Consider the following 18,285-nt stretch of genomic DNA (forward strand, 5'->3'; position numbering starts at 1 on the left):
TTAATAAAACACTTCCAATACCACTGAATGTCCAGGTGGTGACTCCACTGAGGCTAAAGTAACAATGCTCTTAGCACTCTACGAGTACCCCTGGAGCCCTTGTTAGCTACGAGTGTTTTCACAACGTTTGTTACGCAACAAGGCTTTTGGGAAACTGTGAAAACTGGACGATGCTCGTACGACGGACTTCACAAACCACTTGGGCTAACGATAACTTTCGGGAAACTGAGCCCAGGGCCCCGTTTCCCGATATCGATGGATCTTCGCTCGTATGATAATTCTCCCGATGGATCTTTCCAACCATCGATAATTTCTTTGGATCGTTTCCCGAAACTCCTCTTAACGTTAACGCGCATTCGCTGCACTCACGACGATCGTAGGATTGTACCTGTCCACTGACATGGTGCTGAAACGGGCTATGACGCAGGGGGAGACGCAGGAATGTCGGAGGAAAATGGGGTTGAAAAGGGTTAAAATATCTCCCCATCAAGGCCAACCGCAGAGTATTCTACGAAAATAATAGATTGCAATAATATGAATGCTAAAGATATTAAAACACAATTGATTAAGCCTAGGCCGACATATATCAGTCCTAATCCTGAGCGCACCATCGGGAGGTGGAAGTTGCGCTTTAGATGCCTTCATAAGTCCAGCGGAGGGCTCCAGTTTTCGCCGGCCAAGTCATGCGCTGTGATACATATGTGTGACAGCTATGTTGCACAACATTGCAGCTAAGGCTGGGGTAGCTTTGGTTGAACCGGAGGACATTTAGGACGATAACGATGAGGAAGATCGGTGTAACCCCCTCCACCCTCCCACATGTCACTAAACATTCCCGTCAACGTGACCAATCCCCACCATATACAAGCCTTTTGCCTGCTCCTTTGCATTTTTTTTTTTACATTATTTTAGGCTGCGTTTTATGAGTAGCCTATGTCAGTCTGCATAAATCCCCCCCACTTTCTCTCACACATTTTAAGTGCCATGCCTGCTCAAACATTTCCTGGACTGTCTCTCAAACTAAGAACATAATGGCCCACATTAGGCTCAGACGCACGTGATACACCATTACCAATGTGTTATAATAAAACGCATCCAATACTAGGACTGTCCGCTGGTTACGCCACTGAGGCTATAGTAGGCTAACGAGGCTCTTAGCGTCCTACAAGTACCCTGGAGCACTCGTTAGCTACGAGCGTTTTCAAGACGTTCGTTACCAAAGATGCTTTCGGGAAACGGCGTGAAAACTGTACGATGCTCGTACGACCCACTCTGCGATCCACTTAGGCTAAAGATGCTTTCGGGAAACGGGGCCCAGGTCTCCCTTCTCCATGCTGTCGCTATTGTCAACATTGCTAACGCTAGCACTAGCCGCAACCGATGGTCCTCAAAATGCATCCAATCCTGGCAATTTGGAGTTGCGCACATCCAGATCTTTCATATCTATATCTTTTTTTTGCATCACTTTTTGGCTTGATGAACATTGCTGCTTAAAGCTTGGTTTTCAATAATTAATATGTTAGACGAGACACTCTCATGAAAGACAGCCTTAGAATATACGTGTGAGCACGTATGATCAGAAATTATGGGAAGTATAATGATTGGTCAAACAGATTTGACCAATCTGGTGAAAGTTAATTTAATGTTAAGCATAGCTAATTTGATTATCACAGACCTTTTTTCTTCCTTTATTATCACGGGCCATGTTCTTTGGTAAATGTTGAGAATTAAACAAAATATTGTGATTTCTATTTTTGTTTACGGTGAAACTATCATTACTGAAATCCCTAATACATAGATTAAAGAAAAGGAGGGGAAAACATATGAGGTGGGGGGGGGGGGGGTTAGAAACCACCTTGACTCTGTTGTATGAGATAGTGGAGCAATATAAATATTTGTCAGCTCTCATGCAAATTCATGACTAGACTTAGCACGTGTGAATTCCGACCGTTCTCTTGTGGTGGAGGTTAATTATCATGCTCTGTGAGTTTACGCAAGGCAGGCCCCCATTGCGCTTCGCCGGAGGCACTGCCCCAGCTACGCCCCTGGCGGCGTGGCCAGGGCAGTCGACCGGACACCTGGGCTGTCACCCGACTCTCCAAAAGAACAGTCCCACACTGAGCCAAGACACTGAGGACCCAGTTAAGTACAACACAAGTAATTTTGCAAAAGCTTTTCATTCCAATTAAAACCTGGGATTATAACAATGAAATCTTAATTATTTATCTGTTTTGATTTTGTTCATGCACATTTTTATAAATATTAGATTAATTGAGGGTGTGAAGCACTTTGATTTTGTAGCTTTGAGATTGTATAATGTATTCCATTGTTAGTGGTTGGAGTAAACTATGGCAACAGGTAATTGTGGAGTGTTTGTGGATGACGGCTGGTTTAAGCAGGCTCAGCTGGCCCGAGTCAGACGGACTAGACTCTGAACTTAAGTGAGGCTGCACACCTGTTGTGCATTGAGCCATCTACGTTCACAGGTTAAACCAGCCATCCCCAGACACACTCGGGGTCGCTCCAACTTGGTGGCTCATTTACAGTTGGCGTTCAACTCTGCTATAAACTGGTTTCAACACCACCACGTTGACCTGGTTTCGGCGGAGCTCAGTAAAAGCCACTTTGCTTCAGAAATTAATTTAAAATGTTTGAGTTGGTTTCATGATTAGCCAGAATAAATATTGCAATTTTCAGAACAAAAATGTATCACACACCAAAAGTGTACATGTACTTTGTCATTATTTCGAAAGGAATAAAATAACATTTCAAATGGGTTTTTATTTTATTATTTAGATTTTGAAAGATGGTTCATCACTGTAAACAGTTTGAGAAAGATTAAAAATTTACTGTTTTCTCAGTTCACTTTCTTCATCTTTTACATACATATATACAAATGAAGAACAGAAGTAGAAGACGAAGAAGCAGAAGGACACACCAGACATTCAAGCTTTTTCACACATCAGGCAATATTTGGTAAAGCACTACTGAGGTTACAAACATTAGCCCTTGGATGGTAAGACCGGATTTCTCCTAAATATGCGTAAGACAGTGCCTCTGATCTCTTTGGTCTGCAGACAGTAGACGGTGGGGTTAATGAGAGGTGGCACTAGCGTAGAGATGATCAGCAAAGCGTTTCTCTCTGTTAAGTTCAGCGTAACTCCCACTCTGGTTAACAGTATTGACACCAACTTCGGAGCATAGAAAGAAACAACAGGGATGAAATGGCTGATGACAGTGCGGAATGTTCGCCCTCCCTTTTCCGTGCTTGGGAGCCTCAGCACAGTAAAGACAAGTTTCCCATAGGAAAGTAAGATTAATGGCAACTGCCCAGCGAATAGCCACAGACCAATTAAACTGGACACGAACCAGTACGGTTCTGGATCCACACAGGCTGCCCTGATGAACGCTGCATAGTCACAGAAAACGTATTTGATCACAGGCTGACAGTACGGCAGCTGATCTGCAATGTAAGCCAACTTGCCAATGCAGCCAATACCCAAAAACCAGGACACCACAATCAATAGGCACGCTCGCTGGTTGGTCAGGATGGTGGCATAGCGTAAGGGCTCGCTGATGGCCACAGTGCGGTCCAGTGCCATCAGAGAGAGGGCCAGACACTGTGTGACGTCTCCTAGGTGGTAGATGAAGACGCGGGACAGGCAGGAGTGGTAGGAGACGGTTTTGTCCCCGGCCAGCAGAACAGAGATCATGGTGGTACTGGCGCTGGTGGTGAACATGATGTCCACCAAAGCCAGGTTACAGATCATCAGGTACATGGGGCGGTGCAGACGCCTGTCTGTGGAGATGACGCAGATGTTGGTGGTGGAGCCGAGGAGGGCCAGGCAGTAGGCCAGCAGGATCACAGTGCCCATCAGCTTCTGGTAGGGTAGGTGGTCGAAGCCCGTGATGGTGAACTCCACCACGTTCTGCCCTGAGAAGTTCACTAACGACATCCTCACGCAAGACAACTTTGCTTGACACGGTAAGTGTCATAATAAAGGTGAAGTTCGGAAGCCGCACCCTATGGGATTCATGGCTGGGTGAGTCACGTGACCAATGATGATGGACACGGAGGAAAACAACAAAAGAAAATATGTCAACATGTTTGTGTTTTGCAATGTGGTTGTTGTTGCAAAGTTATACTTACCTCTGTGAAGACGAGAGCCCTATAGTCTGTTTACCAAACCTCTTGCTGTCTCCATTGCTAATTCGGATGTTTAATAGATTTTCATTGCCGAATCCAAACAGGTTTGAAGATAGACAGCAGATAGCTGTACAAAAATACATTTGTGGTTGTTCATTCCTTTAACACTATTTCCTGTCAATATTGCATCACAGTTGTCAAAATTGTTTTGCAACATCAGTGAAGGCAGTTCAGCAGGTCCCACCAGACCTAATTAAATGGTACACTGTTGTGTCTCGGGACGTCACCCACACACAAAAACACATGTTATGTTGTGTTCATTTGGCGACGCTGGGTCAGGAGCCAGGTTGGGGTTCATTTGGCCTGGACACAAGGGTTAGCACCTCTACTCTTGGGATGAGTGCCCTGGGATCTGTAGTTACCACAGTGAGACAGGACCTCTGTTGAACATCTCATCGAGAAGACAGGAATAAAGCCTAAAGGGAACTAGGATATACCTTAAAGATTTGAGATCACATTGTCCTATTTGCTGCTTGTTTCCTTCAGCCCTTTTCCGTGCCATTTCCTGTATGAGGTCAAGCCTTAATTTGAAAAGGGATCGATATTCCTGGAGATCTGCATCAGTAATGTTCCTGCTGAAGGCCTAGTAACACTTCCGGGTCACTGTCTGTATGGCAGTGCTGTGAATGAAAGCAGCAACATTGCTGTTAGAGGCACGGAAAGAGTCACGTCCTCTGATGTAAGACGCTTTCAAGTACAGCGAGCAAACCAATCACAAAACTCAGTTGAGGATGTATATGAAATCTGCAACCGTTTACCTTAATGTGGCCCATACATTACCTCCATCTTTTGCCTTTGCTATTCCATGTGTGTACTGGCGCAAGACAGAAATGTGCCTGAAAGTAGCCGCATGTGTGAATAGTTTAAATCACTAGCGGTGCCGTCAATGTTGTCCCAGTAATTTACTGGGAACTATGTGCCAGAGGGGCTTAGAGACACATATTTGTCCCTGGAGGAGTCTGAACAACTGCAAAATGCCCAGTGAGCTAATGAGGCCTCTTATTAATTTACTGACAATAAGATGATAACGGAGGGACTCGAGGGGAAACCGTGGTTTGGATTAGCTATACAGTTACACAACTGATGGTGAACTGACGACTTGATGCTCTGTTGCTTCATTGGTCTCAGAGAAGGCCTCAGTCATGAAGGCAGTCATGAGTCAGGGTCGGACTGGGATTGAACATTGGCCACCATGCGTACCATTCCTAAATACATATATTTACATATTTATTAAAGCTTGGAGTCAGTGCTGCTACCTGGCCATTGCAATGCTGCATCCCTACAGATTGTTTATAATAACTCTAAACTGTATCACTGGACTATAACGTGGACTCCCCATCCCCCTCTCTAACTATGGATTTTGGATTGCTATACAGACGGGCAAAAGGCTTTTTTTGGCAAAATTGTGACATCTGCCTAGCTCTACGCTCAACGCTGCTGATTCACTCTTCCTCATTGGTTATATCCTAAGCCAATAAGAGTGCTTTATGCATTTCCTAATCACTATCTGACTATTTGATTTAGGCATTTGTGACGCTAAATACAAGATGAACCTTCAAATATGACAGGCAATTATGCTATGAGGCTAACGATATAGCCAATCTAAGCCCAGGGGCTCCTTTGCATAAACGGGCCCTCTGGCGTTGCTAAAAACAAAGGAAAAAAGGACTCCATAGAAATGACACAAAACTTTACCCGTCACTTGATCTTGATAATCATCCAATCAGAATGAAATAAAAGTTAGGGATGCAAGAAATACCACAAAATGATCATGGAATACACTGCTCAAATCTCAGAATACTCGAGGACTCATTGCAGGCCTTTTAATTAAAAAAAAGATTAATGTCTGTGATAGTTTCCACTAATTTACAAACACCAAAATTCCCTTTTGATCTGTATTGATACAGTATCCACGTGCGTTATACATACACCGGAGCTCGACTGGCCACGCAGTTTTGACCAGCTCCCTACTGTTGTGGAGATGTTGAAAGACTTTTTCCCCTCCTGGCTAAGCAGCCAAGCATGTAACCAAGTAATATACTTGCTGAGTTCTTCAAGGAAAGTGGTCAAATCCAAAGGAATAGCTTTTAAGAGAGTTTATTTGGTATCTCGTATTTTCGGTATGGTAAACTGAGACTACGAAGCAAGGAGAGATTGAAGATGTATCTAAGCACGTGCGAGCATTCTCCTAGCTGATCAATAGACCTAACCCTGTCCAAATAGCTGCCGGAAGAATTCTGGCTTGCTCTGGCTCCAACCGTCTGTTATGGTATGGATCCTCAAGCCCGGAAGTAGTGGGAAGAGCCGGGTTGACGTATTACCCTCAGCCTCCTTACCTGTCTGTGGTGCTGCCTTCTGTGGCTAAAGTATTTATTGCAGCCTTCAGTAAGGTCTTGCTCCCCTTGTGGCTATGTATAGTATTTACGGCTTATATGTTTGGTCCTACTCCCTAGTGGTTAAGTGAGGGAAATACAGCTTGTGTTCTTAAAATACGTAACATACTTTTGATCTTTTCCTGACATGATATCCGGTGTATCGTGGAAACATCCCACTTTGATTTGTCATGTTACTTTAATGCATTTAGATCTGGTTTCCCATGTCTTTAAGTTTAATTTGTTGCATGGTGGCGTGACCAGGGCAGCCGACCGGACGTTTGGCGAGTCACCCCATTCTCCTCAAAACCAGTCCCACACTGCGCCCAGAATAAGGAGACAGTAAAGTACAAGACAAGGACTATTGTAAAAGGTCTTCATTCCAATTACAACCTGTAATTATAACTGAAATCTTAATTATTTATCTGTTTTGGGTGTATTCATGCACATTTTTATAAATATATGATTAATTGAGGGTGTGAACTATTTTGATTTTGTAGCGTTGAGATTGTATACTGTATTCCATTGTTACTGGTTGTGGTCTACTATGGGCAACAGGTAATTGTGGAGTGTGTGTGGATGACGGCTGGTTTAAGCAGCCTCACCTGGCCCGAGTCAGACAGATTAGACTCTGACGCTGAGTGAGGCTGCACACCTGTTGTGCATTGAGCAATCTACATTCACAGGTTAAACCAGCCATCCCCAGAAACACTCAGGGTCACTCCAACTTGGTGGCATGGATCACCTGCTTCATTTAAAATTGTCATTCAAACTCTGCAATAAACAGTTTTACTACACCACCTCCCAGTATCCTGGTATCAGAGGAGCCCAGTAAAAGCTACCTCGGCGGTGGGTAGCACTGAACTTGCATCGGAAATAAATACATTTAAACGAAAAGGTGTGAGTTGGTTGCATGAATATCCAGAATAAATATTACAATTATCTCAACCAAAATGTATCACATACCAATAGTGTACTCATACTTTGTCATTATTTGGAAAGGAATAAAAAACATTTCAAATGTGTTTTGTTTTTATTATTTGGATGGTGAAAGATGATGAATCTTTCTAGTTTTTTACAGAGATTTATCATTCATTGTTTTCACTGTACACTTTTTTCCTCTTTTACCCATATTTACAAATGAACAGTAGTTGAGGAAGACGAAAGAATGATACACCTGAGATCCACAATTTTTCAAACTATGACTTCAGGTAATATTGGGTAAAGCAATACTGATGTTACAAACATTAGTCCTTCGCTTATAAAAGATTTCTCCTAAGTACACGTAAGACAGCGCATCTGATCTCTTTGCTCTGCAGACAGTAAACAGTGGGATTAATGAGAGGTGGCACTAGCGTAGAGATGATCAGCAAAGCGTTTCTCTCTGTTAAGTTCAGCCTAACTCCCACTCTGGTTAACAGTACTGACACCAGCTTCGGAGCATAGTAACAAACAACAGGGATGAAATGGCTGATGACAGTGCGGAATGTTCGCCCTCCCTTTTCCGTGCTTGGGAGCCTCAGCACAGTGAAGACAAGTTTCCCATAGGAAAATAGGATCAATGGAAATTGCCCACCGAGGAGCCACAGAGCACCGGTACTGGACAACACCCAATATGGTTCTGGATCTACACAGGCTGCCCTAATGATTGCTGCATAGTCACAGAATATGTATTTGATCACAGGCTGGCAGTACGGCAGCTGATCTGCAAAAGACACCAACGTGCCCATTAGGCAAATCCCCAAAAGCCAGGAAAACACAATCAATAAGAACACTCGCTGGTTGGTCAGGATGGTGGCATAGCGTAAGGGCTCGCTGATGGCCACAGTGCGGTCCAGGGCCATCAGAGAGAGGGCCAGACACTCCGTGATGTCTCCTAGGTGGTAGATGTAAACGCGGGACAGGCAGGAGTGGTAGGAGATGGTTTTGTCCCCGGCCAGCAGAACAGAGATCATGGTGGTACTGGCGCTGGTGGAGAACATGATGTCCACCAGAGCCAGGTTACAGATCAGCAGGTACATGGGGCGGTGCAGACGCCTGTCTGTGGAGATGACGCAGATGTTGGTGGTGGAGCCGAGGAGGGCCAGGCAGTAGGCCAGCAGGATCACAGTGCCCATCAGCTTGTGGTAGGGTAGGTGGTCGAAGCCCGTGATGGTGAACTCCACCACGTTCTGCCCTGAGAAGTTCACTAATGACATCCTCACACAAGGGAACCTCCCTTGACCCGTTAAAGCCGGAGCACAGTCATTATATGTGGATGCTATACCACAAGTTTTGCTCTAAGAAGTGTGCATAATTAAGGTGAAGTTCGGAAGCTGCACCCTATGGGATGCATGGCAGGGTGAGCCACGTGACAAATGATGATGGGCACGGAGAAAAAAAACAAAGAAAGTACATCAACATGTTTTCCAAAGTAGTTTTGTTGCAAAGTTATTCTTTCCTCTGTTTAGAAGAGAGCCATCTAGGCTGTTTACCAAACCTCTGGGTGTCTCGTATGCTAATTCAGATATTTAATCTAGTTGATTTTCATTGCCGAATCCAAACATGAGTAAAGATTACACTTAACTGTACAAAAAAACCTTTTTGGTTGTTCATTCCTTTAAAACTATTTCCTGTCAATATTACATCACATTTTTCAAAATTGTTTTGCAACATCAGTGATAGTTGAGTTCAGCAGGTCCCACCAGACCTAATTAAATGGTACACTTGTGTCTCGGGACGTCACCCACACACAAAAACACATTGGGCCCTATCTTGCATCCGGCGCAAGTGACTTAGTCACTGGCGCATGTGTCGTTGCTAGATTACAACTGGCGCAGAGCGTTCTATTCCCACCACCGCCACTCGCCGGTAAATTAGGGAATGATCTTGCGCCCCAAGGGGCGGTTCGGCGAAAGGAGTAGGCATGTTCTGGCGCAAACGATATTTTGAAGTTTCTGAATAGTTTTCCGGAAGTACCTGGTTTAAAGTCAGTGGCGCGTTGTTCAGATGCTATTTTAAGGGCGCATGCATACATGCGCATGCGATGCATACCGATTGCTTGTGCACCTCGCGCATACACTTTGCTTCTCTCATCTACACGGACAGAAGTTCCCATTTTTGCAAACCATACATAATTACAAGGAAAATAAAATATTACCACACAAGGAAAATCATTGTGGTCTCCATAAAGATAAAATAAATAGGCATAAATCTAGCGTACACATTTACCCAAATTATTCAAGCGAATTGTAGCAGGCGTAATGACGGATCAAATGTACCTGGTTGACCAATAGTAGCAAGAGACACATGTATACAAGGACACCTGTCAATGTGGGTTGTCCGTCAAGAATCAGGAACCACAATTCTGAAGACTGCGAAATAAATTCTGAGGACTGCGAAATCACCTTCTGTAAGTCCATTTAAAACCTTACTCTGCAACTTACCAGTTGAGTTGAGGTTGCTCATAATTGTTCTATTGCACAGTGGAATGGAATACGTCTTGGGACCGAGGATCAGACGCCGGGGGGAGAGGGTCTACCGGCCCAGACACACCTATCTCTCCCTGAGTGAGGAGGAATGCAGGCGTAAGCTACGCCTGACCCGTCAGGCTGTCACAGATATCTGCCATCACCTGGCAGATGAGCTGGGGACTGATGCACGCTGTCCCTATGCCCTCCCCGTTGCAGTGAAAGTTACAGCGGCACTGCATTTCTATGCATCTGGGTCGTTCCAGCATCCCCTTAGTTCTATTGGACGCATTTCACAATCGGCAATAAGTTCGGCTATACATGCAGTTACGTCAGGTCTAGTCCGACATGCTGGGGAATACATCAAATTCCCCGTTACACCTGACAGCCAGGAAAGAACAAAGCAGGAGTTTTGGACCAAGTATGGGTTCCCTGGCGTCCTTGGTGCTATAGACTGCACCCATGTGCAGCTATCCAAGTCATTTCCGATGCTAATTGTAGAATAAATCATGTCTTTGCTAATTACCCTGGCTCAAGACATGACTCTTTCATATTGGCAAACTCGACCATTCCTCCCATATTCGAGGGGAATCCTCCCTTGGATGGGTGGCTGTTAGGGGACAACGGCTATCCGTTGAAGACATGGCTCATGACCCCATTTCTTATGCCAGCAACAGTGCGCAAAATTGTATTCAACAGGAAACACACACAAACACGCAGTGTAATTGAACGTACATTCGGAATACTGAAAATGCGCTTCAGGTGTTTGGATAGGTCAGGTGGTACTTTACCGTATGGTCCTCAAAAAGTCGCAGCATTCTTTGTGGCATGTTGTGTTTTACACATATTGCCATGAATCATGGATGTGTCTATGACATTAATGAGGATAGATTAGAGGACTTAAGGAGACGTGATGCTGAACTGCATGTGCCGATGCCATTACGTCCAAATGCCCCAGCAGCAGCACGGGAGAGGAGAGCTCATCTGTCAGAGGAGCTGCATCGTATATAGTGAGATACGCAAACTAATGACATCTCCGCTCTATTGTTTAGCTACATTGTACAATTATTACCATCCATTCATAACCTTGTGATTCAGAGAAAGTGAGCCCAAATCATCTGAATGTCCTTGAGACATTTTTTATTCGAAAATACAAAACGAAAAATGAAAAGTTGCAAAGATTTGAAGGAGATTTAGCCGAAAAATAAATTATTTTCTCACTCCTCTGAACCTTTCTTGGCGTGCACCTGGCAAATCCGCCATCATAATAGCAATCCGCCATGGAACAAGCGCCGATCGCTCTTAAAGGGGATGCGAGAAAACGCTCTGATTGGTTCATTGCACGTTACGGCCAAACCACACCTACGGGTAATTAGGCTGCTTCAGACCAACCCTTTTGACACTTGCGCCGCGGCGCAAGCGTCATTTAGACGTCATTGCGCCGTAGAACCGCCCACAAAGCTACTTGCGCTTTGCGCTTCCCACTTGCGTTTCAGACCGTTAAAATAGGGCCCAGTAAGTTATGTTCATGTGGAGATGCTGGCTCAGGGGCCAGGTTGGGGTTCATCTGGCCTGGACACAAGGGTCAGCACCACTACTCTTGGGATGAGTGCCATGGGATATGTAGTAATCACAGGGAGTCAGGATCACTGTTGAACATCTCATCGAGAAGACAGGAATAAAGCCTAAAGTGAACTAGTGCCTGCAATGTTGTCCCAGTAATTTACTGGGAACCATGCGTCAGAGGGGCTTAGAGACACATATGTGTCCCAGGGAGCTAATGAGGCCTCTTATTAATTCACTGACAATAAGCTCATAACAGAGGGACTCGAGGGGAAACAGTGTTTTTGAAAAGATTTAGTTACACAGCTGATGTTTAACTGAGGATTTGATGCTCTGTGGCTTCAATTGTATCAGAGTAGGCCTTAGCTTGAAGACAAGGTCAGGGTCAGACTGGGACTGACCATCTGCCGGGGACTTTGAAACAGCCTTCAACACCATGAATACCATTCCTAAATACATAGGGTGTGTTCGAAACCACCTACTTGCTTCCTACTCTTACTAACTATGACGTCAAATTGAGTAAGCAGAACGTAGTAAGCGAGTTTTAGGTAAGCGAGTAGTATCCGAATGTCTTCTACTTCCGGAAAGATTTTGTGTAAGCATCGCTAGCTTACTAGACGTACTCAACTGCCCCAGAATGCACTGCGTCTATTCAAAAGAACAGTGGAAGCAATGGCGCTAAACGGGGAGCCGCAGCAGCAGAGCCCACAGCCATACCGATGTAATTGTTTAATAATTTTTTTTAACATATCACCGCAAATCATTAGGTTGAAGGTGTACTGTGACGTTAAATGTGACGTTTATATATTTATTTATAATATTTATTAACGGCGCCCGGCCGGTAGGTTATTGACACGTCATTTGATTCACGTCATCTGAGGTGGTTAAGTAAGAACGGTCTTCCGAACGTCGATTACTCAAAATAGATTACTCAATCATTATTTAAGGATTCGAGTAGTAAGCCAAGTATTTAGTAGGTAGTAAGTAGTAATTAGTAAGTCATTTCGAACACACCCATAGATACTTTCTTCAATTAAACAGCTCTAAAACAGAAGCCATCCTCATCGGCACACCACATCAGCTCCGCTCCTCCCACATCACCAATATCACTTTCTCTGGCCAAAACATCCCCCCTTCCACATCTGTCACCAACCTGGGTGTTAAAATGGACCAGCAACTGAACTATGACACCCACATCAATCAACTCCGCAAGACCGCATTCTACCACCTCAAAAACATTGCCAAACTCCGGCCTACACTCACCCTGGCAGATGCAGAGAGGCTTGCCCACGCCTTTGTCTCCTCCAGGTTGGATTACTGCAATGCACTCCTCATCGGGATCTCTGGCAAGAGCATCCAGAAGCTCCAGTACATACAAAACAGCGCTGCCAGGATCCTGATGAGGGTGCCCAACACATTACCCCCATCCTCAAATCCCTTAACTTGCTCCCTGTCACCTTCAGAATTGAATACACGGTCTCCCTCCTCACCCATCAGTGCATCCACGGACATGCCCCCCCCTACCTCCAGGAGCTCCTCGACCCCCAGACCACCTCACGCCTCCTTCGCTGTGCATCGGCACACACCCTCAGACCACCTAAGACCAAGCTCAACACCATGGGCGATCGGGCTTTCTCCGCTGCTGCCCAAGATTATGGAACGCCCTCCCTGACCACCTGAAGGCCCCACAGACTACAGCTGTTGTTAAACGAAACCTTAAGACGTATCTTTTTAATAAAGCCTTTTTATAATTTCTCTTTTACTGTATGTGTATTATATGTTATAATAACCCTTTTTCTTTCTTTTAAACTCTGTAGCACTTTGAATGCTACAAAGTTTAAAACAACAGAGTGGAGCTATAAATAAAATGCATAATTATTATTATTATCAAAGATTTACATATAAATTAAAGCGTAGGGTCACTGCTTCTACCTGGCCATTGTAATGCTGCATCCCTACAGATTGCTTACATAACTCTATACTGTATTACTGGACTGTAATGTTGTGGATTCCCTATCCCCCGTCTGTAAGGATTTTGGATCGCCATTCCATTGTTAGTAGTCTACAATGGGAAAGGTAATTAATTAAATGTGTAAGTTGATTGGATGATTTGCCAGAACATATCGAATTTAAAACACGTCCTTTCTAGAGCTGTTTGTCCGTTCTGCTCTACTGAAGAAACATGGCAGGCTTGAAATGGATCTGCATGCGAACATTATCTTGCATTTCTGGCAAGTTCTACTTACTGCACCTATAACTCTATTTCTCTTCAACAATACACTTACTAAAGTTGAAAATGTTGCGAAACATCAGTCAAGTGGAGGTCTCCCAAGACCTAATTAGAGCAGTGTAATCTCCTGGCGCACTGTTGTCTCCGGTGACGCCTGGCACGACTCAAAAACAAAAACATGTGTTGATGGTAATGACGGATCAATTAAATGTTTCATTTTATCACATTCATGTGTTGCATCATTCCTTCACGAGGACAATGATAAGGAAGTTAACTTTCTTCCATTTTCTATCTTGTTCTAAATTAATATATGCAAAGTTTGTATCATTTAACTTTCCTCTCCTCAAAGTGACACGCATTCGACTCATAAATGTTTACATGCGTGTGGTGTAACTGTAGAATTACATAACTACAAAACAATTAAGATTACAAAAATAGACATTTCGACCGCTTTAGTTTATATGAAGGGTAAATTAAATCCCTGAAAAACAACAAAGCCATTGCACCCCATTAAAATGATAAGCATCAGTATCAAGTATAAAACATTAATTTCACATTTGATCACCATTAATATCTTCACTGTCATTCTGCATGGTTCGGTGCCACATCATCAACTTGTGGCTAATTGAAAGAATGTTAAAGAAAATATTTGTGATACTGATACTTCTCTTTAGTACAGGAATTGGAGAGGTGTTCTGATGCTGTTATTACAAACTATCAGGCTTATCATTACTGCAAACCCAGTTTGGCCTTCTGACCCCTTATAGCTCGCAGGTTTAGGATCACATCCTACCTGCTGTTCCTTTCCTCAGAGACAGATGTCTGTCTCTAGAGGAGTCTGAACACCTGTCATAGGCCCTGGGACCTATTACTAATGAAATTACGATTAATTTACAGACAATAAGCTGATAATAGAGGGTCCCAATGGAAAACAATAGTTTGGAGAAGAGATCCAGTTCCACAGCTGAAGATGACATTCAGACGATACTCATACTGACAAGTAAGGCATCATCCTCTGGAATGCTCAGACTCGCCAATCAATTAAGTGGTCAACAGCAACAAGAATGAAAGACTGAAAGACTCATCCATGAGTCACACAATGTTGACAGACAAGGGAAAGGAAAGAGAGATATGAAGAAAAAGGAAGGGAGACATGTTGGTTTCTTTTAAGGGTTATTATTGTTGCATGAATTGATTGTTTCTACTGATAAGACAGTGTGGAAATCCTTTACTCTTATGTCATTTTACCCTGAGGTAAATGCAGTTGTTCATTGTAATAAATGTTAAAATAGTGATCTGTTTTGTTGGTATTACATCATAGACGATACAAAATGTTATCCATTCAAATATGCATTTCTAGTTGATGATGATAAAAAGTAGAGAGAAAAGTTATCTTTAACTCTTTCTTGTCAACATTACATCACTATACCGTATTGAAATTTTTGCAACAACAGTGGAGTTAAGTGAGCCGGTCTCGCCAGACCTAATTACCTACATTGTTGTCCCTGGGGTTGACATCCAAAAACAAAAACACACGTTACGTGATGAATGAAACGTCTTACTTTTTATTTGTGGATTATAAATTCCCTTAATGTTGGTCCCTTGATTATCATAAAGACAATTAAAATTAAATTGTATTGCATCATCTACGTTACATTTTTCAGGGTTTGATTTAATTTAAATTGATTCTACCGGTAATTGGGATACAAAAGTTAAGAACACAACTATTGATACATTTGTAAAGCCTATGAAACTTATTGAGTTTTCTACCTGTTAATATTGTTACATGCTTATGGTGAAACTCTACCCAATTCAATGGTAGGTTAAATGGTAAATAGAGTTGGGTCACGATTCGGGGTTGGTTCTCATGACCTCATTACCCCAAGTGTTTGGTAACGTAATTTTTAAGACTACTGTCATTAAAAACGTGTTGCACTTGCAATACAGCGTTATCTACAGAGAAGATATCATTTTGAAAATGAAAAGATCATGTATGAAAACCCCTTTGTGATTATTAGGGCATGTTGATTAAAGACACGTTCCCTATAATCAGAAGTATTCCAAGGGGTGAACCATTGTCACTGTAAAATAATAAGGCAATTCAGATTTTTTATCTTTTTTTCCAGGCTACAAAAAACTACTCTTTAAAACGGCTAATTTATTTTTTGTGATACCATGGTTAGGGTTAACTACATTTTAGTTTCAAGATCTCTATTCCATCAGTCTAATTAAAATGTTGCTTTTGGAATTTGCTGGTCAAGTAAAGTCAGGTATTTTACCACCAGGGGTCAGTGTGATGAGCCCTTTCAAAATTCGCCATGTCCTGTGACTTTGCGACATCATACTATTGAGTGTCCACACAGTTGATTGATGGATAGATAAGTCTACCAGTTGTTACAGGTATTCTCGTAGACTTTTCTGTCCATCATTCATCCATCACACTTATGATGTCACTTGAGTATATTTTGAAATGGCTTTCAAGGGTCATAAAAAGCCCCTTTTACAAGGAGATTCCTTATTGTAGCAGGCATGAATGCTCTCGGTATGTTGATATAATTTCAACAACAACAAATGATTCTTAAATAAATTGTGTGTACCCTAGCTTCAAATCTTTCAAAAAAAAATCTTTAAGAATTGTCAGAAATATACTTTTTTATCATTTTGAAAACTATGATACTGTATTCTCATTTATTTGAGCTCTTTTTAGATATTGATTTCATTAAATGCAACAGTAACAACCATTGTTTTAATAGAAGGCTAACATGATGTCCCAGAACGATTATTTATATACGACCTATTTCAATGTAACACCGTCAGTCCTTCATTCTCATATGTCCCCCTGTAACTTCAAGTTTACCGGCGTTGTTGTGATATCGAGGCGTATCTGAAAGGCTTTTGAGGAATCTACGATCGATAGATTCCTCGAGTTGACGATAGCAGAAGGTATGGTTCAGCGTCGGCAGCGAAATATTCGTACGTTTCAGACATTTCACTTGCATGCCGCTGTTGTGCATGTGTTAGTGATCTAATTTGACTGCTTTTATTCATCTATTTGGGTTACCACAATATAATGTGTCAGTTCAATAATTAGAACGATAATAATAACAATGCAAATAGGGACGGTTGATGTCGACATTTATATAAAAAAAGAACAACTGTTTTTTACGTCCAATATGGTTAACTTAGATGAGATCCGACTGTAAGAGTGCATTACAGACTTTCATAATAATTATTCTGAAAAGGGGATTGACTTTTTGATCCTTACTTCTCAAATGTATGTTATTCATTGAATATTTTGACATTAAATGATTTGATCTTATCTTAATTGAGCTTTTTATTTTATTTACTCCTTCCAGTATGTCCACCACATCACCACCGCACAACCGCAGCCGAAGTGAGGATGAGGACGACCCAATCGACCGCATGATCTCACGCACTGGTTGTGGCGAGCTTCACTATGCTGTCCAGGAATGCATGGCGGAGCACCAGGACTGGCGCAAGTGCCAAAGTCAAGTCCAGAAGTTCAAAGACTGCATGACAAGCTTTCAAAACTCAAGGAAAGAACAGCTCAATAAGCATCAGCCCGACTCCGCCAAGTCAGCACATAACTGAACATTAACCATGTGCCTAATTAATGCAAATTATGTAAATTAATCTAGTGTCTGTTGTAAATTCATGTTTTTTCATAAATATAATGTTTTCCCGTGGATCTGTTCTGAATTCAGTTATTTAAAGCTGTTCTGTGTGTGTGTGTGTGTGTGTGTGTGTGTGTGTGTGTGTGTGTGTGTGTGTGTGTGTGTGGCCACACACGGCCACGTCTCCTACCCAGGGTATCTGCAGGTCAAATTTAAGACCTTTTTAAGACCTTTTTAATACCACCTTGAATGAAATTTAAGACCTTAAACCCGCGATGGCGGGGGGGGATCCCGCTGTATTACAACCCAAGCATAGCATGTGTGTCACTCAATGAGACTCATTCAATTTTACTTTCTGTCTGTTTATTGAACATAAAGTGATACTCCAGGGCTCCGGACTAACTTTTTCCTTGGGTGCACTGGTGCGCCTAAATTTTTAATTTGGGTGCACCAGCACGTATTTATGGTGCACCCAAGTTGTAAGTTGTTGAGAGGGGGGTGACAGCGTCTGGGCCCCCGGGCAGCTGCACCGGTTGCACCGTCGATATTTACGCCACTTCACTTATTAATAATATTTTCACCATTAAATAAATGCCTTCATTAAGACCTGGGGGGTATACCACGAACCTCGTTGAACATACCCAGGCTTTCTTGGGAAAACCTGGCTCGACAGAGCCGCAACTCGCAATCACAGTTAAATGGTACCACAACGCTCACTTTAGATTCAATTAGTTGAACCAGGTTTTCCGCTTTAGGTTCAATGCGCGTTCACATAAAAGGGGCGTTTCTCGCGTCATTTGAATCACCCTTATGCAAAATAAATCGCGCA

General features: G+C 42.8%; 3 protein-coding genes across 3 annotated transcripts; 1 reads left to right on the forward strand and 2 right to left on the reverse strand.

Moving 5' to 3' along the window:
* Positions 1-2,766: 2,766 nt before the first annotated feature.
* On the reverse strand, positions 2,767-4,077 carry LOC132462007 (olfactory receptor 10G4-like). Its single transcript, XM_060057556.1, has one exon. It carries the CDS (start codon positions 3,954-3,956, stop codon positions 3,003-3,005), a length of 954 nt encoding a protein of 317 aa, XP_059913539.1. The 5' UTR covers positions 3,957-4,077; the 3' UTR covers positions 2,767-3,002.
* Positions 4,078-7,607: 3,530 nt separating this feature from the next.
* LOC132462020 (olfactory receptor 10G4-like) lies at positions 7,608-8,996 on the reverse strand. Its single transcript, XM_060057567.1, has one exon. It carries the CDS (start codon positions 8,775-8,777, stop codon positions 7,839-7,841), a length of 939 nt encoding a protein of 312 aa, XP_059913550.1. The 5' UTR covers positions 8,778-8,996; the 3' UTR covers positions 7,608-7,838.
* Positions 8,997-16,606: 7,610 nt separating this feature from the next.
* On the forward strand, positions 16,607-17,492 carry LOC132462025 (cytochrome c oxidase assembly factor 4 homolog, mitochondrial). Its single transcript, XM_060057572.1, has 2 exons — positions 16,607-16,764; positions 17,178-17,492. Exon 2 carries the CDS (start codon positions 17,179-17,181, stop codon positions 17,431-17,433), a length of 255 nt encoding a protein of 84 aa, XP_059913555.1. The 5' UTR covers positions 16,607-16,764; position 17,178; the 3' UTR covers positions 17,434-17,492.
* Positions 17,493-18,285: the final 793 nt, after the last annotated feature.

This window comes from Gadus macrocephalus, chromosome 7 (genome assembly GCF_031168955.1).
Source record: "Gadus macrocephalus chromosome 7, ASM3116895v1".
In the NCBI taxonomy this organism is placed as follows: Eukaryota; Metazoa; Chordata; class Actinopteri; order Gadiformes; family Gadidae; genus Gadus; species Gadus macrocephalus.